Consider the following 26,944-nt stretch of genomic DNA (forward strand, 5'->3'; position numbering starts at 1 on the left):
TAAGCAATGCTGCGCCACTATTTAATGTCAACTTTCGTTTTTTTAATGGAAGAAGGGGATATTTTGTTTTTTATTTTATTTTCAAAGACAGAAATAGCTATGGCTGATACAAAGATTCACTGGAAATCATACGGCGGAACTTTTCGGGATCCAAATAGAATGCATGAAAAAGCTCTCGCCGCCGTTCTAAAACGCTTGTTGGAGCTGAAGCTTGAGTCAGTTCCCGGATCTTTGGTTGAAGCTGCTTCACGTGTTCACTTAGTGTTCCTTGCAAATCAGTGAGCTCCTATGGAAGTGGGTGAAAAAGTCTAGCTAATATGATCTGGAATTTTTGAAAGGAAAGTAAGTTTTCATTTTACCTTGGGTGAGAGCAGCAGATTTTCAAGAGAGCTTCCTGGGTGTCGACAGAGTGTATTTACCAGTGCCTGCTCCGTGTTTTGGCTAATAAAAGGGACGTGTATATATGTAAACGGACAGGGTACTACGGGAGAGTGAAGCGTTAAGCCAGTTGTTTACCTTTGCTTAATGTTTTCCATCCATTCTTTGAACTGTTTGGATAGATCATTAGATAGCTGCTTCTCTCGCGACGAGAGTTCCGTAACACGCTGTATTAAGGATTCGTAAGTCGTAAAAAGAGCAGGCATAATTGCTGAATCCCGTTTGGATATATTTTCTAGTAAAAAGGAGAACGATTAGACTATCCCATCACCAAGCAATAATATCCCAAATAAAAGCACCACCTGAGATATTTAAATCCAAAATTTTCTTTATATGTAGAAGCATCGAATCATGGTGTCCGATGGTTTTGCGCTCCAGCGCTTCCGTCAGGCGTTCGTCTTTGGCAATATTCTAAAAATAAGGTATATGTAGAACCGTGTAAAATAAATTTAGAAAAGCGGTAACCTCTCCAAAAAAAAACACTCACTAATCGAGTATCGACGCTCTCCTTTTGCGTATTCAACTCATCTCTGTATGCAAATATCCACCGCCGTAAGTGGCGTTGCCGATCCAGATCTACCTCAAAGGCAAGCTTAAGGAACTGCTCTCTCGCATTTTGGGCCAGAAGAAGTTCAAGAACCTTCATCATTGAAATATAAAAGAGAGGAGATTAGGATTCAGTCATAATTATAATTAAATTTTATCCACATTCGAACCTCGTTCATTTTCTTAGCATTCTGCTCGATCTCCTCTTCTTTGTTTGCATAATCCGCCCGCAGTACAGGCATTCGAATTTCGAGGTCAGCAAGCTCCTCTAGAAGCAACGTTGTGCTCTCGCTGTCGGAAAGTTTGGCTATCTCGTTTTTACTATGGTCTATGATTCCTTGGAACTCATTTGTTTGGCCTCTGACAAATAGAGCAAAAATCAACTAAATTCCTTTTGAACTATCTTATGAGCTGATTTAACCTACCTCAAATATTCCATCTCGAAGCCTCCGCCTGCCTCAACTCTCGCATATTCCTCCTCTAGAGCTTGCAGGCGAGCAGTAAGAAGTTTATTTTCAACGGCGGCCTCAAAATATTGCTTCCGGGTCAACGGATATCTATAAGGGGAACAATAGTAAGGTGTCATGTCTTGTAAAGCTTCAGAAAAAACCGCATATTCTCTATGAATGGCTTACACATCTGTTAATCGTTCCAACTCTGAAGATAAAAATTCGTTCTGCGCGTCGGGGGACCTATCTGAATTGGTCTACGATTGAAGCATAAGTATCCTACATAGTGCCCGATAAATTGTAGGAAATTACCGGCAGGGTGAAATAGCGTTGGCACACTTGCTTCAGCTCACTAAAGTAGGCATTTTCCGCTTCTTGTACTTGTTCTAAATCCTTGGATGCTTGAAAGAGGAAATAGGGTGAAGCTATTCATATAATGTCAATAAGAATCATGTTTTAACAAGCAAATGCAAAAGCACCACCTTTTTGGCTGTCTTCCTCTATATCTGAAAGGATATCCATCATCCTATTTAATGCATCAGACAGAGTGGAATCTGCCTGTTAATAGCATCATTAATACACTGCCAGCACCTATTTAGCTACACTCAATCAAGTCTTTACTTTTAAAGATTCATTTTGAATTAGAGTATCTTGCTCCTGCTCTTTTTCATCTAAATCCAGTTTCGACTTTTTCAAATTCTCTACTACCCCCTCCAGCTCCGAAAGAGTCCCACTTTAAAGGAATTAGTACTCGAAATACTCAGTACTCTCAAAATGAAAAAAAAAAGAGGTGTACCCTAATAACTTTTGCTGATTCTCTAGCGCTGAGGCATATTGTTCCAGTTCTAAGATTTCTGATTGCAATGATTTTACTTGGAGTCTAAGATAAATGGATGAAATGATTCATGTCAATTAGTACAATCCAGGTTTATATAATTGTATACGCACTGAATTGAGTCTGAAGAGGCGTTGGTTTCCTGTGATAGTATTTTAAGAGTGATATATTATATGTCCTGATCTAGTATAGGAGTATCAGTAATATAATTCCTACCTGTCGTGCTGATGCTGTTACTGGCATGCTGTATTGAGTGTATATCAAACGCGTATCATACGCGCCTTAATTTTAGATCAATTTGGATATCCCATCACTTATCCCATTGTCTATCAATTGGCCAGCTTTCAGTTAATAGTGTCATAGAAAGGATATAAGTAAGAAACGGCCTCCGTTGCTCAAGAAAAAAGAAGAGAAAGCTTGGAATTAAAGAAACTTATCCAGAATCGCGCCCCATTGGTTAACGTTGGATACAGAGGAGACTTGTCAGAAAGCAGAGCTCGGTGAAGTTGAATGTTCGAAAGTTGTTGTTTACGAATCGGTGTTTACTTGAATTACAAAATATTCTCTACCAGTTGTGCAGAATTGCTAGGTTGAAATGCTATATGACTATAACTTTGATGCGATCACATATATTAGTCGGAGAACACTATTCCTTTTCCTGTATAATTGGCTGCATTCATCTGCAAAAAACTCCAGCCATCTATCTCCTAGTAGTTTGTTTAGAATCTTCTAAGTATATATACCCTTATCTCCTCCCAAATATTTGCGGATATTGGAAGTATCACGTTCTAACCGGAAAAGAGAGAATCAAGTGAGAGGTATCTACCTAGAACGGAGTATTGTAAGAATGACTGTTAGAGTGGTTTATTCTTCCTCTCCAAAGAAAGTTTGTCCAGATTTGCCATCATAATACATTCAGACACAATTATTTTATTATGAGTTGAAACGCATGTGGCCCGACTTTCACTATTTTCAGAGCGCCTTTCGCATACTTCTGGCATTAAAGATCTTCACACATGTTGAATAAGTTAGGTTTAGAGTTTAGTTAATGGCTAGGGTGAAGCACCATGCTCTGCCACAATCTGGCCGTACAGAAAACCATAGATAACACTATTACCACGTCCTTAGCCCTAGGATAAATTGGACTGCAAGGCAGGAGGAACACCCTGCATTCCTCCGCAACGATAGACGGACGCTCCGCTCGCAAGCTGGAATCCACAATAGTATGGGACACTTATCCCCAACAGAAAATTGAGGATTCCCACGGAGAAGGTTAGAGCACAAGCTGATTTCATTGCAATCATAGTTTAGCTGTCACAACGCAGCGTCTTTCGCTTTAGTTTGTGCATTAATTTATGCCCGAGATTTGCCACCTTTGTGGAAAATATCGTTCGACTTTACCTGGGGCCAACCAAAACTCGTCGAGCACAGTTCACTGCAACCAGAACTTCGGAATCTATCAAGGGCCTTTGTTGGCACACTGCTGCGGCCGTCTTTGCTCCCCCCACTGTACTCCCACCGTGCTCGCCCGCTTCCCTACGCAATTAACCCCACATTGCTTCCTCCTCGGCCTCAACCATGGATCTAGTGCTGGAGCTGTGCGATGGCTTCTTTCTCGACTCCCTCTATTCTCGGCTCTTCGCCTCCGAGTTCATGAGCAGCCTTGCTCCTTCTCTTGCGCAAGCCATGCTCTCGCGAGACTTTCTCCTGCGACAGTTTCTCTCGCTCATGCTTCTCGTCACTGTCTCAGCATACTTGATTTACTTTCTTTTTGCAGGATTATCCTATCGCTACTTTTTCAACCATGAGCTCATGAGACACCCCAAATTTCTTAAAGGCCAGCTCCAAATGGAAATCGCAATGTCCGTACGATCCCTGCCGTATCTCTCCTTGTTTACCTGTCTTACCTTCCTTGTCGAAGTGCGGGGGTACTCGCTCCTCTATAGTAATGTCGATGAATTCGGCTTGCCATATCTCATTTTTTCGATATTTGCCTTTCTCCTCTTTACGGATTTTGGAATATATTGGTGAGCATTCCCTTGCCTCGTCCCATGAATATAAATATTCACTGCATTATGCTAGGATCCACCGTGGGCTCCATCACCCCTTGATTTATCGACGTATCCATAAGGTATTGTAGATGGAAGAGCTATTTGAGTTTTGGAGGCAAAGTGATGGGGTTTGTTGATCTGTGTATATATCCTGATAGCCTCACCACCGTTGGCTTGGTAACGAGGAATAATAGCTCTACAATTTCTATTCATAATTAATCGCTCCAATGTTACCTAGTCCCAACTCCTTTCGCTTCCCACGCGTTCCATCCTCTGGATGGTTATGCACAATCGCTCCCCTATCACGTCTTCGTTTTCCTCTTCCCGATGCAGCGTATCGTGTATCTTGGTCTCTTTGTGTTCGTTAATCTGTGGACCATTTTGATCCATGATGGTAAGTTCGATGGATCCATGGTCCCCTTTCCGACTAATCAGCTCACCCTCTTTTCAGGCGAATATTTCACAAACACCCCCTTCATCAATTCGGCCGCACACCACACGCTCCATCACCTCTACTTTAACTACAACTATGGTCAGTATTTTGTTCTATGGGACTGGGTCGGACAAACACATCGCGCCCCTGAGAAAGAATCGCCAGACTCATCCCTTGCTAAGCTGTGGACCAAGCAGGTCAAGGAAATGGAAAGCCTGCCTGAATATGACCCCAATGATGTTTTTCTTGAAAAGAGCAGGACGGAAATTGCCTCCATAGCTGCCAAAAAGTCGCAATGATTTATCTAATCTTGGTGTTGCCTGTGTTTATGTTTATTTTAGTATATATTTCCAGGTCAAATTGTTAGCCTACAACTATCTCTTTGTTATATTCTTTTTTTTTTTATATTATTTTCCTCTCCAGATATAACAAATAAGCCAAATATGAAGAGAAAATAGCCGCTGCAACGGGGCCTAATTCGAATTTTCAACTATTTTTTTTCATTCACTTAACTTGTATGATTTGGCTTCTGGGTCTCAATAGAGAAATGGGTGCTCGTGCTATCCGATGTTTTTAATGTGTACTGCGAAATGGTTTGGGGTATACCTTGATTAAAGATAAGAGAACTTGTATAATGTACAGAAATTCAACACGGATATATGCACCGCGTGGTTTTTTTTTGGTCTTTAATGAATATAAGGGAGAATTTTTGAAGCATATTCGCGGTTATTTTTTCTTGATCATTCAAGCTGATCCCAATTTTACGCGTGCAATTTTGTGACGTTGCACGCGTACCCCACCCTTGCGACCGAAGCTAGTCATTTACTTTCTTCTCGTCCTCTTCTTCTCCATTGGCCACCATTTCCTAACTCCAAATATCACTTCTACATCGGTTAACCTCGGATATTGCGCAAGGTCAATGCGGCCTATATTTCAACTCGATTTGCCGGTTAACTCTTTACTCAACGCCCAGTTGCGAAAATTGTAGCTTCGAATGGTTTAAATCGTTTCGTTGGCCACTGCTTATTACGTCTTGTTATTGTGCGGTTATTAGGGTCAGGAGCTTATTGAACTTCACTCAGGTGCATTCTCAGACGTAGCATCTAATCCGACTTAACTAATTAGCTATTTCATTTCATACCCTTTTGGTGACACGAGAAGGAATATTCGTTCAACAATCCTCCACACTTATGTCTCTTCTTTGTGCAACTTGATTGTATATATATATACATATTACTGCCGACTATGAATGTAACCGCCCCCACCCCCAGAAAAGATAATGTGCCATCGCCGATGGTGACAGCACCGACAAAGGATGCCGATATTCTCTCTGTTCAGAGCGCGTTCGGATTTTTAGACGCTAACTTCGACAAGGATATTAAAGTACACGATCTGCTGGCGGTGTACTCGGAAGCATTCGGTGCACGAGGAAATATTATAGACGAGGTAATGCGTTCATTCCTCCATTAGCTTGTGATTGTCATAAAGAAGAACTAGTGTCATTTCCTCTTGCAATTTATCCTGCGACGGGGGGAATTCTGGGATTCGTACTCGTGCTTTCGCTCTCTATATATTATCGACTTATTAATTCTTGTCCCTTTTTTGCCAATTCTAGGAGATGATAAGCGCGTTGAATTCTATAATCGAAAGAAACAAATTGGCCTCACAAATGTCTGCCATCGAGGTGGTTTTCGAAGAACTTTCTCAATTCACTCAGCTACTAGGCTCAGGTCTTATCAAACCTATCTCCACGGTTGAAGAACTGACCCATGAGCAGCTTGAGGAATTCCTAGAGGAGCTAATGGACATAGGGTTTGAACCAACAACACTGCCAGAAGAGCCGACCCTAGTGGAAGAGGCAGAGAAAAGGGGGGCGGAGAGGGAGCTAGGTCCTCTGCATTACGAGTTCTGGAAGCAAAAATTCAACCCCACTTTCATCAAACATTTGATCGCCGGGGGAGTGGCTGGTGCGGTCTCGAGAACTGTGGTGAGCCCCCTAGAGAGGATGAAGATTTTATTCCAGGTAAGCAATCATCGTACTAAGCTTTGGTTTTTTTTAAAAAAAAAAGCATGTCTAACAATTCTGCAATGATTCACAGGTTCAGGGAACTGAACCAGCATCATACCAGGGAGTACTTCCAACCCTTTCCAGAATCTGGCGAGAAGAAGGTCTATTAGGGTTCCTACGCGGAAACGGCACCAATGTTATTAGGATTGTGCCGTATTCTGCTGTACAATTCGCAGCTTATGAACAGTTCAAACGGGTATCATTTTGTTTTATTTAAAACCTTGATCTCCTATATTTATAGTTTGTATTGTCCTCATTCTCCTTTTCATTTCCAGATATTAATAGCGCCTGGAAAAAATGAGCTTGATACCCCTCGCCGTCTTGCTGCGGGTGCATGTGCAGGTCTGACTTCAGTTACGTGCACATATCCACTCGACATTGTGCGCACGCGGTTATCTATACAATCAGCAACAATCGGCACCCATTCACAAGATGTTCAGGCTGGTGTTCAACGACCACCTAAACTCCCAGGAATATGGCAGACCATGGTCATCATCTACAAGACGGAGGGAGGGGTTTTTGCCTTGTACCGCGGCTTGGTGCCCACCCTTTTGGTAGGTTGCAACGTCACAGATGTTGCACAAGTGATGTTCTCGGATTAATGAATTCTTCTCTTCTTCTTCCGCTTTATTCGCCTATTTTAGGGAGTCGCACCTTATGTGGCACTAAACTTCCACACCTATGAGATGTTACGCAAGTACCTTACTCCCCCCGAAGAACTTCATCCCTCTGTTCCACGGAAACTCTTATGTGGAGCACTCGCCGGAAGTATCGCCCAGTCCATTACCTATCCGCTAGATGTACTTCGCCGGAGAATGCAAGTGACGGGCATGGCCACAATTGGCTATAAATACAAGGGGACTTGGGATGCTGCCAAAAGCGTCATCACCAACGAGGGGATCCGTGGATTATATAAGGGGATGGTGCCGAATTATTTAAAGGTTGCGCCCGCCATTGCAACCAGCTTTGTCACGTATGAGTGGTGCAAGGAGATCTTGAATGCCACCTAATACCTCCCACGCGAGCCTTGTTAGTATTCGTTATTGAATCTTTCTTCCTTTCTATTTCCCTCTCTCAATCACCTCTACCACCACCTCCTCCTCCTCTCTCTATCCTTGCATGTTGCTTTCAAGTTGTTTTGCTTCTCGAGACTGCGACCAAGCAGAAATATATATAATTCCTCTGTTTCCCCTCTTCCCTCTTTTATACAAAATATCTGTAACTTTTACTTTTCATTCTTTCCTTTTATCTTGTTGGAGTCTTTCTTTTTACAACTCTAGAGATGTTACGCCTATTTTTATCTATATATTTTGATGTTTTATACATACATACATGCATGCATACATACTTTTTTCTCTTTTTTTTTTCCACTTTATATATATTTTCTATATTAGATGGTACATCCTTTTCTGGGATGGCTGACAAGGAATTCCTGCCATCCAGTTAAGTAAAGGGTCATACAGCGCGACTCGGCATTCAATATGAAACTTTTTACAAGGGGAGAAATATACATGGACCTCGACCTAGATCAAGGGAGGGGGGAAAAGTTTTCAAGCGCAAAAGAAAAATGGACTCAATACAGCAAATATAGATAGGGTGAAAAGGACAAGCTGGAAGAAGAAATAAACACCAAAGGGATATCTTGATTTACATATATACATGAACATCGCTCCCTATGTATATATGTATACGTGTTGTGGGTAGGAAGGGTGGAGGAGCTATACACTAAATCACATTGTTTCATATGGAATAAAAAAGACATTTGGCTTATTAAACTAAATTAACGACGCCTCGAGGTACGCTTTCTCGTTGCTCGGCGCTTTCCCGCTCCTCAACTTCCCCCGTCAAGTTCCGCTTACAGAGTGGGCACCGGGCATTTAACGGCAGCCAGTGATCCAGACACTCCTTATGGAAATGGTGTCCGCACAACATTACCCTTAACACTTCCATATCCCTATAGGAGGCCAAGCATATCGCACAGGTTGCATCCTCCGGATTCCCGATCTCAAGATAGCCTGTGATTTCTTGTGAAGCACTACTCAAGGACGATTGGGGACGCCTTTCAGGTTTTCTTCTGAATATGCCCGATATCCACCGTAGCCGTTGACCATCGCGGGCGGGGTTGGGGTTGGGTGCGGCGCTTGGTGGCCGAGGTATTGAATGGGTTGAGGGTTGGGGCCGAGTTGATGAGAGGGATAGCTCTATGGAGGAGGCAGCATCTGTGTCGGGTGCTATTCTCGGTTGCTCTTCCCCTCCTGCCCCTGTGGTGGAGTCTGGGGCCCGATACCGCATAAGCGGAATTTTCGAGATGGCATCGGGGGAGGCGCCCGTCATCCCCACCGCATCACCCACGTAGAACGACCACATAAGGATAAGGACGCAGGGCATACAAAAGATGATCGCAGTCCACATCAGTACAGGTAGGGCAATCACGATGTATCCGAGGATAAGGACCTCAAGAGTAAGGTAGTAGAGAGGAGGTGCAGTTTCAACACAGGTAGTGGAGGTATAGAAATAGTAATTGCCGAAGACAAATAGGAAGGCACCAATGATATACAGAGTAGATTGAGATCTATCGGGGGCCAGGAAGCAAAACGGAGGGCGGATCCAAAAACTTTAGTCAATATGCACAGAAAAATGGAAAAAATCTGCTTGAATGCATACCGGTTCACAAAGAGAATAAGCCGCAATAGTCGGACACTCCTGTCTCCCCGACGTCGATGCTGCTCGTTGACATGGCTTGCGACCTCAAGTGGGCATGCAATCATCGATCTTACTAACCACGCGATCTGAAAGGCTCGAAGAGGTTTGTCGCATTCTGAATTAGCAGTAATGGAAAGAATTACTATTGTTGCTATCGCCTATATGCACCCATGGAAAATTAGCAACCCTTCAAAACAACACTGACGTCGGAATGAGAATAAACACCTGGCACACTGTTCCGATGACGACTATACTTAGAAATAGCTTGCTGCTACGCGAGCTTTGCCTAAAAGTGGCCGCAAGGTATTCGAACCAGTTACCTCGCACTCTCCGTGAGTTTTCTGTAGGAGTGAGCTGGAATGGTAGCCGCAATTGCTGGCGATCAAGCGTAGAGCTGGATACTTGTCGTAGGATTGTGTTGGGCGCATTGCGGTTAGAGGAGCTAGCACCGGCGTCGTGAGGGGAGGTTGTGTCGGATTGTGCAAGGGGATGAGATGTGGATTGCATTGTAGATTGCTGGGATGAATCAAGAGGTGAAGCGGAAGGATTCTGTCGATCGTGGCGTAAGGCTAGACCTTTGTTTGCGCCCTCTATGTGGGATTCGCCGGATTCCTCGTGGTGCTCTCTACTCATAGCAAGAGAGAGATTGATGATAAGGGGGGAGAGGATGAATAATGTGGATAGGACCCGTATATGCGAGCGAGTGAATTTGAAATTATCTCTTGCACTCTTTCCCTCAGCTAGTTTTTTTTTTCTTTGCTTCTTATATGGCCGTAGCCTTTAGGATTCTTAGCCAAATTACTCTCTTCGTGACTGTTCGAAGCGATGACAACTTGTCAATCGATATATAGCTATTTTGGTAATACGCCGTGGCTCATTGGCCAATTTTCCGCAAGCATGCTGACCATCTGATACATTGTGTTTGAATATTGGCCCAATTTCTATTCATTTTAGATACCTTATCTAGCCCGTGTTTCCCTGTTGGCCAAGGGCCCTTGGGTCGAAAGAGCCTTGAAGCTACAGACTTTTTTTTTTGCATGGAGAATGCTTTGTAGCGCCAAACCGGCCTTGGCTGGCCACCATGCTTGCTGAGGTGCATTGTTAGGCTAGAACGTTTGGTTTCGAGTCCGTGCAATTGGTGCACATGACTGAGAAGCGGAAAATTAAAACCCTTTTAGAGTTGAAGCATATTAACAGATATATGAAACCAGGTTTAAATGGATTGCGTAAAGGAGGTAAGTATCAAAGCACAGAAAAGAACATATAAAATATATCGAATCAGAGATATACAAGGAGAGGAGGAAATCGGGGACGAGCCATGAAGCTCTCGCGCTAGGTGGGAACATGCCCAAACTCATCCTCCCTGATCTTCCAGAAAAGCCACCGTAGCCACTCGAATGGGGAGAGAAAAGCGAGGATTCCGCTTTGTCCGTCGTTGTTCCAGGCCAAGTCCACAGACTGGGTCACACTGACTCTATAGAGATAAATGAAAATTAATTTAACGCGAATGATAAAATAGCCCTTTTTAAAATTTCGAGGTTACCTAAAGAAAAACCACAATATTAAATACTCGATCATCAATACAATTGCAAGAGACGCTATCGCAGTGCTAATATGCACCCCTCGAAAAACAAAAAGCGTAGGAGAATTGCGGAGACTGCGGAGATTCGCTTCCTCCTCCATACGTGCTTTCTAATGTAAGCACATACAAAAAAAAAAAGGATAGCACAACATTAGTATTTATGCTTAATGCTTCTCAAAAAAGATTTGCCCCCTACTTTGCTTTCGCATTCACGTTTAAATTCTGCAATTTTTTCAAGCGAACAGCTTGTTTGTTTGTCGATTTCATCCTCTCGCCTTGTTTGTTCGATGAGGGCGTCTCGAAGAGCAAATAACTCTTTCTATCCAATCAATAGCAAAAATATACCTCAATCACCCTGTCTACTCTCTGATATAGCCGCTTAAGAATAGTTACTTACATTGGAATTTTCCAATTGAGATTGCATTGAGTCCATTTCCGCAAGTAAGTTACGATGTCTTTCGACCTCCTCAAGTTTGGCTGAGAGATACGCACTCTTAGGGGGGGCGCTGCAGATATTAAAAAAATTTAGATATATCGTCGCCAATTTTACAAAGCATTTTACGAAATCATACTCGGTATTCTGCAGATCTACGGCAATCTGCCTCACACCATTCAAAGCCTCCACGACCAAGCGCTCTTCCTCTTGAACAGGCGCATTCTCCGACGCCATATCCTCAGGAACAGCTTTTTCCTTACTAAGGTTATGAGGATGGGGAATTGGCGCATTCACGGATTGCATTTTGGACTTTTTATTCTCATCTACTGATATTAGAAAGGGATTACGGGGATCAAATGCCATCACTAATGAAATCAACATTCCACCAAGACTCGAGGTTAGGTTCTACAACGTGTGGGTTATATATAGAAAAGACTTACTGCTCTCCAAATTTTTTGAGCGGATTTCCTCCTTGAGAATATCCTCAAGAGGGGTATCGTCGATCATACCGCAGTTCTCCATCGAGAGCTCTTCTAAAAGGAGCTCATCATCTGAAACAGATTCTGTATCTGCCTTCTGCACAATTGGACTCGGTGGATCGAAAAATTCCTATATTGTTCATAATATTACAAAACAGAATACACACCAAAATGGCTTCCTATCCGATAAACTCACATTATAGCTGATGCAGTTTTCAAATTTGTTCGTATTATTTGCAAGGATTTGGCGAGGAGAGGTCAGTGACGACGGTGACAGTGGTTTCGAGGATTTAGAGTGAGTCGGGAGTTTGGGTAGTGAGGATTTTCTTGCAACAACAGGGATCTGTGGAGGCTTGCCTTCCACCTATAAAAAAATTATTAAATAGAGGTGACTACAGCGGGTGTATATTTCCACCTACACTTCTTTTGCCGTTCCCAGCACTCGCTCGCTGTTGGTGCTGGTAAACTGAGGAATCGTTCGAGTCTACTGAGGAAGTATTGGAAGCTCGGCTCTGAGCTCTCTCTGTTTTTGACGTTTTCGCCCTTGGCAGCTGAAATCTATTGCCATTGGCGTTGGGGCTAGCGGATCTTGGGGAGGGAATAGCTGTTGATTTCGGAGAGCTTGGTGTCGAGCTCTTACGCGGAATTCCAGACGCTTGCCCACCGCTAACAGAAATGGGGCCTGTAAAAGAAGAGCGGCGCGTAACCGTACGAGCCTGTTCATATATGCTACGGGCATCTTTTGCAGCATCGTTGTGGGTAGGACTAGTGGCTGAACTGCGACGCTGTTGTGCTATTGGGAGAGCACTGGAGGTGGAGCCTCGGCGAGTTGGAGTTGGTATGGAAGACGGAGTTGGGCTACGGATCCCAGTACTACCAGGGCCTGTGGGTGATGCGCGCCCCGGTGTAGGAATTTTGGAGATGGATGGGGCCTTGAAGTGACGAGAGGTCATCAATTATTATCAGCTAGGTATGCTCAACTTCCATCTCTTTATTGGTTTCTCGTAAATGCAGGTAAAATAAAACTGCGCCTCGTTTTTTTGTGGTACGCAATTTAGACAAAGAATACTTAAATTGATTGGAATCAACTCCATGAGCATCAAATCTATATATACGTTTCTTCTTCATTCCTAGATATTTCGATATCCATTCACCTAGATCCTTGTATTCAGTTTTTTTATATTATCAACACCATCTTCATGGAAGTGCAAGTGTTATGTGCCAGGTAGAATAATGACAGATCAAGGTGGATGGAGAAACCAGTTCTACGATCGCGTGCGTAGACGCCTCCTTAACGAGTCAGAGACCCTCATTCGACGGAAACGACGGCGGATCGATGACACTGGAAATTCTCAAGAAGACATCCATCTAGGAGACGACTCATTAACCTCGCCTCTGAGCAAAGAGGCACGTTTATACTCCATTCTTGTCGACTATCGAATTGACTAACCCATTCTTTTATGGCTTGTCTATACTCGATAGGATCACTGTAAATTGATCGAACAAGAGTGGGCTGCTTTCTACCAGGATTCAATTGCCTCCACTAGTATCAATCTATCGCCCTCATCTTCTATTAATTCTCACAACAGCGATGAATTCGCTATTATGGATGACAGTATTGCTTTCATTCGTAAGCTAATCCGGGGCACACCAGAATATGATGCCTTTTTTCAAAAACTACAAGATGAGGCCATGCGACAAATACTTTCTGAAATTGGACTCAAAGGTATATATTGGCCAAGAAAAACGTTTGATTCGGATGGATTATGCTGAATACAGAGTTCTTTTCATAATCGTTTCCCTCTAGACAAGGATCCAATTTCAACAACCAGCAGTCGCCTTGGACGCAACGAGGAAACTCGAGAGAATCCTGTATCCGCCTCATTTCCATGTCCAGTTTGCAAGACACAGCATTCCCTCTTTCGCGCAAGTACCTTAATATTCTGCACAAAATGCCAACTCAGAATCGATACACGTATGGACAGCATTACGTTTGCATTCCTTCAGACACGTATGAAAGAGTCGGAAGAGCTTCACAGGTAATTTCCGATGTTTCGGTTTAGACTCTATTTGGATTGCACTGAGTGCGAAAAAGTCATGGATACCCCTCCCATTTATAGTCACTAATTTGTGATCATTTTGTAGTTCTCAGTGCAAACATCAGCCGTTTGTGGATGCAAAGTCATTCACTGGATTTTCTTCCGAGCAGTCTCTCATCATGTCGTGTGATGAATGTGGATTCCTTGAAATCATACTGTAATATTTCCTTTGTGATGCTAAGCTTTATACATTTATAAACTAGTTAATTCCGGTCTTGTAGAGGATCTTGCTATCTATTTAGTGGCTCGATTTATTATTTTATTATTATTCTTATTATTATTTGCAGTGTAATTACGTCCATGCATTCTTCTATATTATACCCTTTTTGACCAAGTGCTTTCTCCCTAGTTCCGTTTTCTACCCTTCTTTTTTTTTTTAAGCTCTTTAATTTAGTTCGAATATTAGAATACAAGTAGAGCATAGCAGCAGTGGGAAGACACTTGTCATTTTATTTATCCGTGCAATATGGGCACAGACTACAACGTGGGCTCTGCCCTTAACAAATGACGTAGCCATGAAAGGAATTCCTGACAGGGTCGTATTCGTGATCCAGTTCCCCACTGGCGCTAATTCTTTAACTATTTGTTGAATTTCCATATAGGACCCTTTCTTCAGCTATTTCCCTTGTATATTTCACCCGTCTAATCCAATTTCACGGATCTTCTGAATGCTTGGGTCCTACTCCGACCGTTATCAAAGCAGAAGAACGAATACTCGGTATTCATTTTTTCGCAAATGGAAATTCGAGGGGACAAGTTTACGGGTTAATTTTAAGGCGTGAAGGAAATTAGGATTCCCGTATGCCCTTTTTGCAAGTGGGTCCGCAGAGCAATATTAATGAGATATATAGAGGAGGACGAGAGATTTTTGCTCTTTAACCGCCTTTTTCTTTCTTCCCTCCCTCGGCTCTACTCTGTATCTTGCACTCTTTGAAAGGTGTATAGGATATCAACCCCATTCGCTTTCTTTTCTCTAATTCTTTGGCATACGAGTCTCTTGAATTCGGCAACTGCGTCTTCCACATTCCCTTCTCCGTCGAGGAAAGAAAAGAAAATGTTCAGGATTCTAAGCTCGCTCGCACTTGTGCTATTTATCTATGTTGGGCTGACTCCTGTTTTAGTTGCTGGCAACGGTATGATGGTAAGTGTTCCCGCAGTTGAATGGAGAAATGCCTCAAACTTCGAATGTACATTCATGAATGCTTACCCGGATTCCTTAATCCCTTTAGACAAACACCCCTCCTCGTCTTGTTGAGGGTGATGCAGAGAGAGGTTTCCCTGTTGCAACAGGCGCAAACAACCGTCCGCCGTGCGGTGGCCTTCAGCGTGGAGAGACAAAGGGACAATTCAAAGAGGGAGGCAAGCTTCCCCTGAATTGGGCTATCAAGACCCCCCGCGGAGGCCCCTGTTTGTTTGAGCTCTCTACCAACGGGCAAGACTCCAACTTCCGCCCTATTCTGAAGGTAAACAAGTGCGGGGACAAGGCCGGAGACGACAACACTCAAATTAACCTACCTCGTGGGCTGACCTGTGACCAATGCACGGTACGGTTCCGGTGGGTAAGCCAACGGCCGAGACTCAACTTCGTCAACTGCGCGGACATCAGCATCACAGGAAGAGGGCCCGGGGAACAGCTGCCTGGTCGCGGAGGTTTCAATGGGTTTGGCGGGGGTCGCGGGGGGCAACAGTTCCGCGGAAATCGTGTTGGGCGACGAGTAGCACCTCGCTCAGAAACGAACACAACGGTGCACGTGCTTCCTCGCGAGCTGCTGCCGATAGACGAGGAGTTCGAGCAGCTTTGGCACGAAGCACTCGTGGCCAATGAGCGCATAGACTAATCTACTAATCCTCTAATTGCTGTACGCCCATATATCATCTGTCTCATGGCCCGGCTCTCTGTATTTCATGATCTCCCCTGTTGCTAGATATGCATTCGCCCTAGTGGCCTTCTTATAGCATTGCATTTAACTTATTTCAACATAGCCTTATCCTGAAGTCCCCATTGAAATAAAATTGTATATGTGTATTGAAGACAAGGTTTGGCCCCCATTGTTATAGGAGGTAGATGTCTGTGTAGTCACACCCATATGCAATCTCGATATAATCTAGCAAGGCTATGCTAGCCCCCTAAAAGTTTACGATTTTCAAGTGTATAAGTTGTGTTGATTAAATCTTTGCTTGTCACATGGGCTGGGCCGAGAATTTCCCTTTAATCGGCGTTCATGAGTTACGTAGAATTTTTCGGCGATTTAACTGTAAAATGTATTCATCTCTATAGCGAGGCAAGTAACGGTTGAACTTCCGTTAAATTCGTATAGCAAATTACAGTAAATCATTAGGCGTTTTATTTTAGTTGACGCCCTATCCCTCCCGTATCTGATTTGCCGCGCTTTCGCTCTTTATAGTGAGATCACCATGGGTTTACTCTCTCTGGGAACACCCCTTTCGTGGAACAAGGCGAAGTTATTTGCGGATCATGTACGCCAGCATGGAATCGACCAATTCCTGAACAATTATCAGAAAGTCAAAGATAAAAGCAAGGATAGGTTGCTATGGGGAGATGAGGTGATATGCACTCTCCTGTTTCTCTTAAATTTCCAAAAAATTAAATGGAGCTTTTTTCGAATTCAGGTTGAATATATGGTGGTGCATTTTGATGACGAGTCGAAGAATGCAAGACTCTCACTGCGAGTGTTTGAATTTTTGGACGAGCTACAGAAAGAGGAAAATGAATCGCAAGCCGGCCATAATCCAACGTAAATTGAGCTTAGGAGAGAGAGGGGAGGGAGGATGGAGATCGTTTACATTCTAACTGACTCCTATTCCTTCAACCCTATAGCAAATTACTTACCGCCTGGCGCCCTGAATATGGCCGTTATATGCTCGAGGGTACCCCTGGCTCTCCGTATGGCTCGACGCTCCGAGAACTCCTTCTCGTCGAGGAAAATATGCGTTTACGGCGTGAGCAAGCTCAAGCATATATGAAGCCAAATGAATATCCCATTACGTTGACAAGTTTTCCTCGTCTCGGGTGTCCAGACTCGCTCGATCCGCCACATATAGCAAATGGGGAGGCAAGTCGGAGCATGTTCGTGCCGGACGAGGCTATCAACCCACATGCAAGATTTCCGTGAGCATCAATTCTTTTTTTTTCTGGCTCACAAGAGTGTTCTTATTATTATTTATATGATTGGTTAGTACTCTGGCAGCGAATATACGCCAACGACGTGGATCCAAAGTTGCCATCAATGTCCCCATTTACCATGACGTGAATACACCTCGCCCCTTTATCGATCCCTCTATACCTTGGGATCGCACCTTTTTTCCCGAGGATAAGGAGGCGAAAATGGGAGCGGCTAAGCCTGATCATATCTACTTGGATGCAATGTGCTTTGGTATGGGGTGCTGCTGTCTACAGATCACATTTCAAGCGTGTGACATTGATGAGGCCCGCCGTTTGTATGATCAACTGGCACCGCTAGGTCCAATCATGGTGGGCTAACAATTTCTATCAAAATTATACACCAAGACATACAATAAACCTGAATATTATAGCTCGCCTTGACAGCTGCGGCTCCGATATGGCGTGGCTATCTGTCCGACATTGATTGCCGCTGGAATGTTATAGCAGGAAGCGTTGATGATCGTACACCCGAGGAACGGGGACTGGAGCCTCTAAAGAAAGATCGGTTTGTGGTCCCGAAATCTCGTTATGATTCGATTGATTGCTACCTGTCGCGTGATCCGGAATTGAAGCCAGAGTACAATGATATACCGTTGGTGATTGACGAGGATATCTGCAAGAAATTAATAGACAATGGTATAACCATGGTAGCAAAACCAAGGAGACAGGTCTAACCTGAAAAATTTCTTGGTATCATCAATAGGGATAGATGAACTTCTTGCTCGGCATATTGCTCACCTCTTCATTCGGGACCCCTTAGTCATCTACGAGGAGCTTTTGGATCAAGACGACAGCATTTCCTCGGACCACTTTGAGAACATTCAGTCGACAAACTGGCAAACGATGCGTTTCAAGCCTCCTCCCCCCAACAGCAATATTGGCTGGCGGGTCGAGTTTCGTTCTATGGAGATCCAAATCACTGATTTTGAAAACGCGGCTTTCGCAATTTTCATCGTTTTGCTTACCAGGGTCATCTTGAGTTTCAGGCTGAATTTTTACATCCCAATCTCGAAGGTATGGTACTGCTATTGATAGAGTTCCCTTTGTGGTTGTTGAGTGAATCAAGCTTTCTTTATAGGTCGATGCAAACATGAAGAAAGCTCATGGACGAGGGGCTGTTCTCAACGACCTATTTTATTTCCGCAAAAATATCTACACGCCCTATGCTCGTGAAAATTCTCACGGCACATCCTCTTGTAATAGTAATCATGCTGACCAGAACTCTTCTGCCCATCCCGTGGAGGATGAATATGATCTATTCACCATTAACGACATTGTCAATGGATCTCCGGACTTTCCCGGTCTTATTCCTTTAGTAAAAGCCTATCTGAATTCGGTCAACGTGGACCTCGAGACCCGATGTGTGCTCTGCAAATACCTCACCCTCGTGAGCAAGCGTGCAAGTGGGGAGCTTGCCACGACTGCTACATGGATGCGTGATTTTGTACGGGCACACCCTCAGTACAAGGGCGATTCTTATGTCAGTCAGGAAATCAACTACGATCTTTTGAAGACGCTCGAGGAGATTAGGCGCGGGGAACGAGAGGCTCCAGAGCTCTTGGGACGCTGCCTGCGTAAATAGTTAAAATAGAAGGCTTTTTAGATGTGTTTACCTGTACATATATGTGATTATTTGATCTATGGTGTCCAATATTACACGCTCAGTTTTACTATCGCTTGGTCGCAACACACGGTATCCCCGCTGAATAGTCATCTTTAAGTGCTCGACCATTCTGCAGCGAAATATATATCCTCAGGAAAACTATCCAATCCGGGTGAATTTTGACCAACTTTCCTTTGTATTTTTGTAACATGTAAAGTCGGCGATATATCGACATTATTCGTATTTCATCAAAATTCACTTGTTTTTTGTGGGATCGTATGTAGAATTAAAAGTGTTGTATTTATACTCTCGTGTTATAGGAAGATGTCTTCCTTTGTAAATGCAGTTCTTTGACCAGAATTGGACCCTGTTGTCGACTACTAATACAAAGCACATCCTTGTACCGACCATTATTGCGGATGTGTATTCGAGAAAGTCCCTTCTCGCCCTCCTGGACAATTGAAAACAGGCAGGACATGGGAAATATTTAAAGTCCGCAACAATATTACAGATTAATCCCATTCGTCATGCATTCTTATACACAATACACCCACGCATATGTATATAGAGAAGAGAAGTATATAATATGTGAGGTGTAGTGATACACACAATAGGCTAGAGAATTGCTAACAAATAACAAAGAAATAATAATCCTTTTCACCCGTGTTATCGTGTTCCAATCTTTCAACAAAAGGGAGGGAGGGAGAGGAGAATAAAAGAGCATGCACAAGAAAAGAAAGCGCGAAAAGAAAAATGAACAAAAAAGGGGGGGGGGGGGGCTATTTACAAGAGTTCCGCATCCTCCAAATACCGGTACTCAAACCGGAATTCGGTTTTTTTGCGTTGGCACCATGCAGCTTCATAGTCAAAATAAATATAAGTTCCCTCTTCGTATTCGTCTGTAATAACCCGAGGCTCTTCATGGCGCTGGAACCAAGTCAGATATTTTTTGTGGAAACGCCATGATTGGCGTTTTAGTTCCCTAGCGGCTAGATACTGCTGAAAAGTACCTTGTTGGTAATAGAATATGAAAAAGATAGTGTCGATGTCGAGCTTTTCAAGAAGGTTTGGATTGTCGAATATAGGCAGCGGTTGCTGGGGGTAGGACGCTGGCGTTGAGTATGGATGGCGAGGGATGTAGTGTTTCGGGCTAAATTAACAAAGAAGAGCCAGCACGATAGGAGTTAGGTCAGAAAGTTGGCTAAACTCAGAGAGGAATAAAAAAGATTACCGCTCGATATCCATATAATCGGGAGCAAACTGCAAGCTCGTTTCTAGCATGAGGTGGGTGTACCCAATATCATTCCTATTGTGTACTAGATTCAAAGCGTATGAATGATTACATGATATCGACTTTGAAAAGAAAATCTGTTCACTTACACTTTTCTTTTGCAGCATCATAAGTAGGTACAAGATCTGCCAATGTAGCCGGTAGCTTATCTGGATCCTCCATCATTTTACCAGCTGATATCATTGACGCTTCGTCTACGTTTGCAGGTCTGGCCGCCTGGAGCTGAGACTCCGAAATGTTCGAAGCAACAGAGATAGGAGTAGAAGTGGGTTCTATTGGATTCTCGGATAACATTCCGCCAGTCTCATTTTCCAGCGCTCTATCCTGCATCGGCTGCTGATTTTGTTGAGGTTGCGGCTGTGGTAACACAGTAGACTGTGGAGGCTCTTGTAGTGGAGGTGTATTAGTAGATTGGGAGTTCTGCAGGGTTGAGGGCTTGACTGGCTGCTAGGAGGGAGCTAAGTTAGAGGTTTCAAAACAAAATTCCAACAAATATGAAGATCGTACTTGGTCATCGGTAGGGTTTTGAATTTCTTCATTCGTGCTGATCATGGCAGATCGCGTTGCCTCCTCGGTTTCCGGCTGCACTGTTGGAGATTGTTCGGGCGCCTGTGATTGCGCGGCGGTTTGCGTAGAATCAAGCGTGGCATTATTGGTCGTAGGCGAGATGATATTTCGTTGTGCCGAAGGCTGTTGGCTGGCGGCAACGCTGGCATATCGCTGTTGCGGCAGAGGCTGTGATATGGTTCCAGAAGCAACTGGTCTTGGAGATTGGCTGCTGAGACCTGCTCGAGGAAGAACGGGCGAGGTCGAAGATTGGTTTGTAGAAGGTTCTAAAGGAACAGGGAAAAATAAACAATTTGACAAAATATATTAATGTGATGGTCGCTTACTTCGTTGAGGCGCAGGGGGTTGCTTGACGGATTTTGATGAAAGCGTAGGAGATTGCTATTTAATATAAGAATTTAATAATAAGTATTATGTTACATATGTTTACTTGGTAAAAATATATACCTCTTCGTCTTTGGACCCTTGCTCCGAGATCGAACTTTCCCTCAATGGTTTCTGCGTTGTAAATCTTTTGTTATTCTCCTGTTCATTGAGTTAGACATTTTCTTAAAAACACTATTACCTCCTTTTGGCCTTTGTTCTCTAAATTTTCATGTCACTTTTATGTTAGTAAAAATAGGATATCCATCTATCAACGACTCTACATTTACCTTCTACAGAGGCGTCGTCTTTTGCCAAGCTGCCAAGATAGTCTTCACTCGGCATAGCGAATAATTCTTCCTCCTCTTCTAGGTCAAGATCATCGTAAATCCCTTCATCCTCCATGAAATCCTCATCCTGATTGTTATCCACATAATATCTCACGTCTTCTTGAATATTGGTAACCTTTGGTTAAAGCGTGAAAATTAGATTAGGAGACATCCAAAATGCGAAAATTCTGTCTACGACAATACTTTTTCTACTGGAATCTTTCCATTCTCCAACAACCTCATAATTAACTCTAGTCTCCCGGTATGCCATTTATGCTGCTCTACTCTGTGCTCGATATCTGAAAGCCTTTCTTGCTTTGCTGATTCCTTGCGGCTCTTCTTAAGTACGGTCTGCAGAGTTTCTATTTCAGCCTCGAGAGATTCGATTTGCATTCCAAGCTCATCGACGCATTGAGTAATCCATGCCATACAATCTGCTTTCTCCTTTTCCTTTGGATCCAACTTCATAGATTGACTTAACCCTTCCTTGGAGTATGCTTTGGTTTTCATTTCCTTTTCGCAGGCCTTGAAACGCTCCATTTGCTGTAATAGATTGGAATTATATTGAAATATAATGGCATCACGTTGCGAAAAAAAAAGAGATATAATACCTGTTCTATCATCTTCCTATTTTCAATTAGTGCTGTTTTATCTTTGATTTCATTTGATGAAATCCATGTTCGAATCTGGTCGCGTAGTCGTTGTAATTTCTTAATTTCTTTTTTAAGGTCTTGTTCGAGCTTTTCTTTCTGGTTCTGGCTAGGAGCCGCGTGTAATTTGTCGAAGATCTCCTCGAACGTCTCAACCCCCTCAGCAACCTTCTTTAACACACGCTCAACCTCAGCTTTAAAAATAAAGAGAAGCAAAAAGAACAATAGATTAGCATTTCGCGCTTAATAACTGATAAAAACGATGTCAGATTTAAAACATCAGAAAGGAGCAATTAAACAATGAAAAAAGTAGAAGTAGAGATTAACGCAAAATCTAGTACTCACATTGTAGTTTTCTATTTGCCATCCCGTAACTAGGCTAATTCTTCTCTGACATTAAAACTTGGACTAATTTTTTGATCAATACACTATGGAATCTCGTATCCCTATAGTCATTAAAAAAGGAGAGTTGCTACGTCACAAGAGTCAGTTAAAAAACAATTAATAAGCTTGATTTAATTTTATTAAGATTGCAGAGGGTCATATCTTCGCGATCATCCTCCGACCGATACGCTAGGCACCACCTGCCGAGGACTTGCGATACGACGACCATGGGCCTATTTGTCTTATATGTTTGGCTATCGGTTGTGTGGCGGCTTGGCTCCCTCGTGCTTTTGTGTCCGTTGCGTCCCTTTCCAGCGGGTATTCATTAGTTTTGAGGAAGCCTTCTTTTCTAATTACTAGACCCTGGTGCTGAAGTTTACTCCCAAATAATTTACATATCTCTCTTTGATTATGGGGCAAGCTTTGCAGCTCTTTAAACCTTGCGTTGCCTACTGGTTGTAGCCTGTGAAACAGCATCGAGTAGAATATTAAAGGCACCTATTCCTCGATGGAATAACCTACTATAGATCCAAGTAGATGCGTGAATCTAGAATGGTGCTTTAACTAGAAATAAAAGCAATATCCCACTAGGAAATATTGTAACCTCCGGATAGGAACAGGCCTATTCAATATAATCTGGGTAGCTTATTTAGCAACCCAGTAGGTGCGTAAAACCACGCGTACTCCAATGTATTTTTATTACAGTCACGCAAGGAAAAAAGACAGAGATTACCCCGCATAGAATAAAGACAAAGCAGTAGTAAACCGTAAGAAGGACGTAGTGAAGAGAGCAAAACAAAATAGCAAAGCGACAAAAACACAAAAAAGAAAAAGCAATTAAAACAACTCTATATATACTTTCCCGCTTGGATAAAAATCAAATAAAAGCAAAAGAAAACAAAAGAAAACGAGATTGATTAAACTCGCACGCTAACCTCAGTGTTTATGCCAAAGAGTTAAACGGGTCTGGTCAGCACCCAATTCCTCGGTTTTCCGCCTACCTCGAGGGGCGGAGGTCGCCTTTGTAGTCGTATTATTAGGCGAAGTATCCGATAGCTTATCGAGACCATTAGAGTTTGCCTGCTTGGATTTTGAAGCTGTCTTTGAACGAGAGCGGGAGGGTTTGGTGGTGGGGTCTTTTACTTTTTTAGTCACGCCTTTTGTATCTACCTTGCGTGGCCTTCCCACTTTCCCAGTCCTTCCCTTTTTCTCATTATTCGCGAGAGTCGATGATTTAGTCGCACGGAAGTTGAGTTTTGTCTGCACCACTACCATGTTGTTTAAGAGCTCAATCCGACCCTTCTTCCTCTCTGTTTCAGCAGGGTCATCTTCCGCCGGACGCTTCACATGCTTAGTCTCTAATTGTGTCAATTCGTCCTCTGAAGCTTCATTTTCTCCGCTTAACAGCTCGATAGCTTGATCCGCATCGCCAATAAAATGATAATCAAAAACACCATCCCATTCGCTCCGTGCAAGGGCAACTCTATTTACAAATATAACCGTTCCCCCGCGCGCGTGAACGCACTTTGCCATCTCCTTTACTAGCCGTTTAATGCCAGGAACTTTAAGAGAAGTTCCCATGATAATCAACAGATCGGGATTTTTGCGAAGATCGAATTCACTCAACTCCCCAATTAGTGATCCGTGCGGGTGCTGCTCATTATACAATACAATGTCCGGACGCAGAAAGCCAGAAGGTCTTGAGCGCATCCCCATAATATCCCTTACTTGCTGCTGCTCCATACAGGATGGGCAGTCTGGTGGGTCCCCAGCACGAAAAGCGCGCCGCACTTCTTCATCGAAAATGTACCGATTGTGGCATACAGTGCATACCACATGATCTAAATCCCCATGTAATAATACTGCACGTGTAGCTGCTTTATTACTAGGATCAATACGAGTTTCCAGGCCAACCCGCTTTTCAAGCGAATCGATGTTCTGAGAATAACAGCGTAGAAGCTTTCCCTGAGCATCCAAAGATTTAAGGAATCGGTGAGCTGCTGTATCCTGCGCTTGCAAAATACGCTCTTTGAACTCGGCAATAAAGTGATAAAAGATGCGCGTAGTGGTTGGATTCTAAGTTTGAATAAAGATATATCATGGTTCAGCAAAGCTTCATGAACATATTCAAGAGCTTCAAAAGCATGCCAATAGGAGCACACCATAGATATTTCTAAACATTTACCAGAAATAATGTTGCATCAAACAAGTCTTTGCCACTGACCACTGACTTTGGATATTTCTCTTTCAAGAGAGCAAAGAGACCGTCTGTGGAACGGAAATCGGGAATGCCAGCGGAAACAGAAACTCCAGCGCCTATCAGACAAAAGGAAAAGTGAATTAGAACTGTGATTGATGTATAAGAGATGAAAAGACCATAATAGGTCCTCTAGGAGCTGGATAGGCATGCTCTCTTTAATCTCCATGCTATTTCAGCCTCATTTTGGTACTGATAAACACAAAAAAATAATTACCCGTAATGGCGACACAGCGCCGACATTTTTTGATGGCGTTGCGCACCTTTTTGATGTGCTCGCTAATGCTCTCGAAAGTCGAGTCAAGGGGAACAGAAACTGTCATATTATTTAGTCACAGTGTGTTGTATACATTAAAGAAGAGGCGAATCAAAATGGATGGAATAAGAAAAGGCGTGGGTTTAAGCAAAACTCGAACAAAAAGAGTGAGAAACCTATGCGGTGAAAAAAATTTTAACTTAATAATTTTTGACGCTGCTGATTATGTTGTGACAGCGAAAGTGACGATTTCTAAAACTGTTCTTAAAACTCTTGCACTTTCATTACTAGTCGATTTATTCACTTACCATTACCACCCATCTACGCTGGTATAAATTATAGGTGACCTGTTGCTAGTACCTATAATTATCATTTCCTAGATGTCTGATATCGAGAGTGACACGCTAGCTACACCCCACATTCAGACCAATACCCAAGAATCTTCACACGAGCAAGTGATTGACGAAGAAATAATAGACGAAAGGGGCGAAGATGGGGACGAGGAGGTGGAGGAAGAGGGAGAGGAATTTGAAGTGGAGAAAATTTTAAAACATCGTAGATCTGGAAAAGTAAGTTGAATTCTCCTTGGTAATTATAAAGCTCCAAATTGAAATGCAAGTTTATATCCGTTAACCTATCCATACATTAAACCAACAGACCATAAAATATTTGTTGAAATGGAAGGGCTATTCCGACTCAGAAAACACATGGGAGGATGAGAAAAACCTGTAAAGCCGCGCTTTTTTCTTCCTATGTCGTATATCTTACATTTTCTATATCCCTTTTAGAACTGGGGCAAAAGATTTAATCGAAGAGTATTGGCAAGAACACAGAGAACGGAATACTAGCGCGAGTAGGAGTGGATCCTCGCGTAATAGTCGAACAAGAACGTCAGGTGTCTCAAAGAACAAAAAGAAGAGACGACTTGTTAGTGGTAGCTCATTGAAAAACCAAGATTTATGGAGGCGGAGTAAGGACTGGGAGGCCGATGTAAAGGAAGTGATTACCGTAGAATGGCAGCCCGATAAGAAGACTAAAGAGGTGGCCCCGCATGCATATTTGAGATGGTATTTCTTATTCATCCTTTTTTATTTACCCCCCAACTTCTGATTGCTTATTTGGCTGAATCATTTTCGCTCCTATAGGCACTCCGGCGAAACAACATGTCACCGCATTCATATCGCTTATCAAAGATGCCCTCAGAAGGTACCCCTCATACATAATTTTAAGATGCTTAGCCATGTTTATAACTATCGCACCCATCTTTATATTTTCTTGCATAGATGATTAAGTACTTTGAAGGACGCATTCAGATAGTCCCTATCTCAAATAGCTAGATGCTATTGGAATTTTTTTATGGTGTTATGATAAACTCATTGTAATTCAATATTATAATCTAATCATCACAATTGAAAACACGTTCTACTGATCAAATACATATATATATTGTTGTTATATTAAACGGTATCTTGGATTCTTCTGACAACTAGGATACGATGCAGCTTTCTCCACCTATAAAAGTTTGTATCAGTTTTCAACCATATTTTTTATATTGTCGACATGACACCATTGCGTGAGAAAAAGCTCATAATTACACCATACGGAGACCAATAAAAATCACTCTAGTCCTCGCCACCATCCACCATTGTTTGCAGAGCCCGATAACGGGGCCATTTTGGTATTATTTAATTTTGTACTTTTTCTCAACCCTCCAGCATCTTTTTGTTTTCTTTCCACACCAATCAATAGAATTGCTCACACATGGATTTATTCGAATAGCGAGAAGTAACCTAAGAAGAAAACCATTGTGACTAGTTTGCTGAGAAGAAGCGTAAAATTTTCAAGCCCGTCTCTCACCAAAAAGCCTAAAGCTATTAAAATAATAGCTTGTTATATAGTATATTTGGCTAGTAATGTTGATCCCTGTGATCCAATTGCTAT

General features: G+C 42.8%; 11 protein-coding genes across 11 annotated transcripts; 6 read left to right on the forward strand and 5 right to left on the reverse strand.

Annotated features, from left to right (window-relative positions):
* Nucleotides 1-97: 97 nt before the first annotated feature.
* On the reverse strand, nucleotides 98-2,511 carry VTP21DRAFT_6448 (uncharacterized protein; the record flags this gene model as incomplete). Its single annotated transcript, XM_069397079.1, has 14 exons — nucleotides 98-286; nucleotides 360-441; nucleotides 517-673; nucleotides 741-849; nucleotides 926-1,078; nucleotides 1,155-1,344; nucleotides 1,410-1,541; nucleotides 1,620-1,690; nucleotides 1,746-1,858; nucleotides 1,916-1,991; nucleotides 2,055-2,166; nucleotides 2,230-2,313; nucleotides 2,382-2,410; nucleotides 2,485-2,511. 14 exons carry the CDS (start codon nucleotides 2,509-2,511, stop codon nucleotides 98-100), a joined length of 1,524 nt encoding a protein of 507 aa, XP_069246963.1.
* Nucleotides 2,512-3,846: 1,335 nt separating this feature from the next.
* Nucleotides 3,847-5,051, forward strand: VTP21DRAFT_6449 (uncharacterized protein; the record flags this gene model as incomplete). Its single annotated transcript, XM_069397080.1, has 5 exons — nucleotides 3,847-4,295; nucleotides 4,351-4,399; nucleotides 4,478-4,496; nucleotides 4,558-4,713; nucleotides 4,771-5,051. 5 exons carry the CDS (start codon nucleotides 3,847-3,849, stop codon nucleotides 5,049-5,051), a joined length of 954 nt encoding a protein of 317 aa, XP_069246964.1.
* Nucleotides 5,052-5,997: 946 nt separating this feature from the next.
* On the forward strand, nucleotides 5,998-7,830 carry VTP21DRAFT_6450 (uncharacterized protein; the record flags this gene model as incomplete). The annotated part of the gene is made up of 5 exons (XM_069397082.1): nucleotides 5,998-6,198; nucleotides 6,368-6,775; nucleotides 6,852-7,016; nucleotides 7,096-7,374; nucleotides 7,465-7,830. The coding sequence occupies 5 exons, from the start codon at nucleotides 5,998-6,000 to the stop codon at nucleotides 7,828-7,830; spliced, it is 1,419 nt and encodes a 472-aa protein (XP_069246965.1).
* Nucleotides 7,831-8,590: 760 nt separating this feature from the next.
* On the reverse strand, nucleotides 8,591-10,156 carry VTP21DRAFT_6451 (uncharacterized protein; the record flags this gene model as incomplete). The annotated part of the gene is made up of 3 exons (XM_069397083.1): nucleotides 8,591-9,392; nucleotides 9,485-9,681; nucleotides 9,749-10,156. 3 exons carry the CDS (start codon nucleotides 10,154-10,156, stop codon nucleotides 8,591-8,593), a joined length of 1,407 nt encoding a protein of 468 aa, XP_069246966.1.
* Nucleotides 10,157-10,855: 699 nt separating this feature from the next.
* On the reverse strand, nucleotides 10,856-12,973 carry VTP21DRAFT_6452 (uncharacterized protein; the record flags this gene model as incomplete). The annotated part of the gene is made up of 8 exons (XM_069397084.1): nucleotides 10,856-10,997; nucleotides 11,067-11,215; nucleotides 11,302-11,424; nucleotides 11,503-11,611; nucleotides 11,678-11,906; nucleotides 11,982-12,150; nucleotides 12,217-12,384; nucleotides 12,440-12,973. 8 exons carry the CDS (start codon nucleotides 12,971-12,973, stop codon nucleotides 10,856-10,858), a joined length of 1,623 nt encoding a protein of 540 aa, XP_069246967.1.
* Nucleotides 12,974-13,253: 280 nt separating this feature from the next.
* Nucleotides 13,254-14,280, forward strand: VTP21DRAFT_6453 (uncharacterized protein; the record flags this gene model as incomplete). The annotated part of the gene is made up of 4 exons (XM_069397085.1): nucleotides 13,254-13,427; nucleotides 13,503-13,746; nucleotides 13,828-14,059; nucleotides 14,166-14,280. The coding sequence occupies 4 exons, from the start codon at nucleotides 13,254-13,256 to the stop codon at nucleotides 14,278-14,280; spliced, it is 765 nt and encodes a 254-aa protein (XP_069246968.1).
* Nucleotides 14,281-15,173: 893 nt separating this feature from the next.
* Nucleotides 15,174-15,957, forward strand: VTP21DRAFT_6454 (uncharacterized protein; the record flags this gene model as incomplete). The annotated part of the gene is made up of 2 exons (XM_069397086.1): nucleotides 15,174-15,260; nucleotides 15,349-15,957. The coding sequence occupies 2 exons, from the start codon at nucleotides 15,174-15,176 to the stop codon at nucleotides 15,955-15,957; spliced, it is 696 nt and encodes a 231-aa protein (XP_069246969.1).
* A 347-nt stretch (nucleotides 15,958-16,304) lies between these two features.
* VTP21DRAFT_6455 (uncharacterized protein) lies at nucleotides 16,305-18,885 on the forward strand (the record flags this gene model as incomplete). Its single annotated transcript, XM_069397087.1, has 9 exons — nucleotides 16,305-16,345; nucleotides 16,438-16,446; nucleotides 16,525-16,684; nucleotides 16,751-16,875; nucleotides 16,959-17,249; nucleotides 17,318-17,612; nucleotides 17,675-17,939; nucleotides 18,007-18,317; nucleotides 18,382-18,885. 9 exons carry the CDS (start codon nucleotides 16,305-16,307, stop codon nucleotides 18,883-18,885), a joined length of 2,001 nt encoding a protein of 666 aa, XP_069246970.1.
* An 804-nt stretch (nucleotides 18,886-19,689) lies between these two features.
* Nucleotides 19,690-22,473, reverse strand: VTP21DRAFT_6456 (uncharacterized protein; the record flags this gene model as incomplete). The annotated part of the gene is made up of 11 exons (XM_069397088.1): nucleotides 19,690-20,056; nucleotides 20,138-20,222; nucleotides 20,287-20,641; nucleotides 20,705-21,030; nucleotides 21,091-21,145; nucleotides 21,212-21,262; nucleotides 21,330-21,349; nucleotides 21,418-21,592; nucleotides 21,661-21,999; nucleotides 22,068-22,300; nucleotides 22,452-22,473. The coding sequence occupies 11 exons, from the start codon at nucleotides 22,471-22,473 to the stop codon at nucleotides 19,690-19,692; spliced, it is 2,028 nt and encodes a 675-aa protein (XP_069246971.1).
* A 953-nt stretch (nucleotides 22,474-23,426) lies between these two features.
* Nucleotides 23,427-25,070, reverse strand: VTP21DRAFT_6457 (uncharacterized protein; the record flags this gene model as incomplete). The annotated part of the gene is made up of 3 exons (XM_069397089.1): nucleotides 23,427-24,566; nucleotides 24,676-24,806; nucleotides 24,965-25,070. The coding sequence occupies 3 exons, from the start codon at nucleotides 25,068-25,070 to the stop codon at nucleotides 23,427-23,429; spliced, it is 1,377 nt and encodes a 458-aa protein (XP_069246972.1).
* Nucleotides 25,071-25,383: 313 nt separating this feature from the next.
* Nucleotides 25,384-26,340, forward strand: VTP21DRAFT_6458 (uncharacterized protein; the record flags this gene model as incomplete). The annotated part of the gene is made up of 5 exons (XM_069397090.1): nucleotides 25,384-25,572; nucleotides 25,661-25,731; nucleotides 25,792-26,070; nucleotides 26,149-26,209; nucleotides 26,287-26,340. 5 exons carry the CDS (start codon nucleotides 25,384-25,386, stop codon nucleotides 26,338-26,340), a joined length of 654 nt encoding a protein of 217 aa, XP_069246973.1.
* Between the last annotated feature and the right edge of the window lie 604 nt (nucleotides 26,341-26,944).

This window comes from Calcarisporiella thermophila (genome assembly GCF_041956535.1).
Source record: "Calcarisporiella thermophila strain CBS 279.70 unplaced genomic scaffold VTP21scaffold_27, whole genome shotgun sequence".
In the NCBI taxonomy this organism is placed as follows: domain Eukaryota; kingdom Fungi; phylum Calcarisporiellomycota; class Calcarisporiellomycetes; order Calcarisporiellales; family Calcarisporiellaceae; genus Calcarisporiella; species Calcarisporiella thermophila.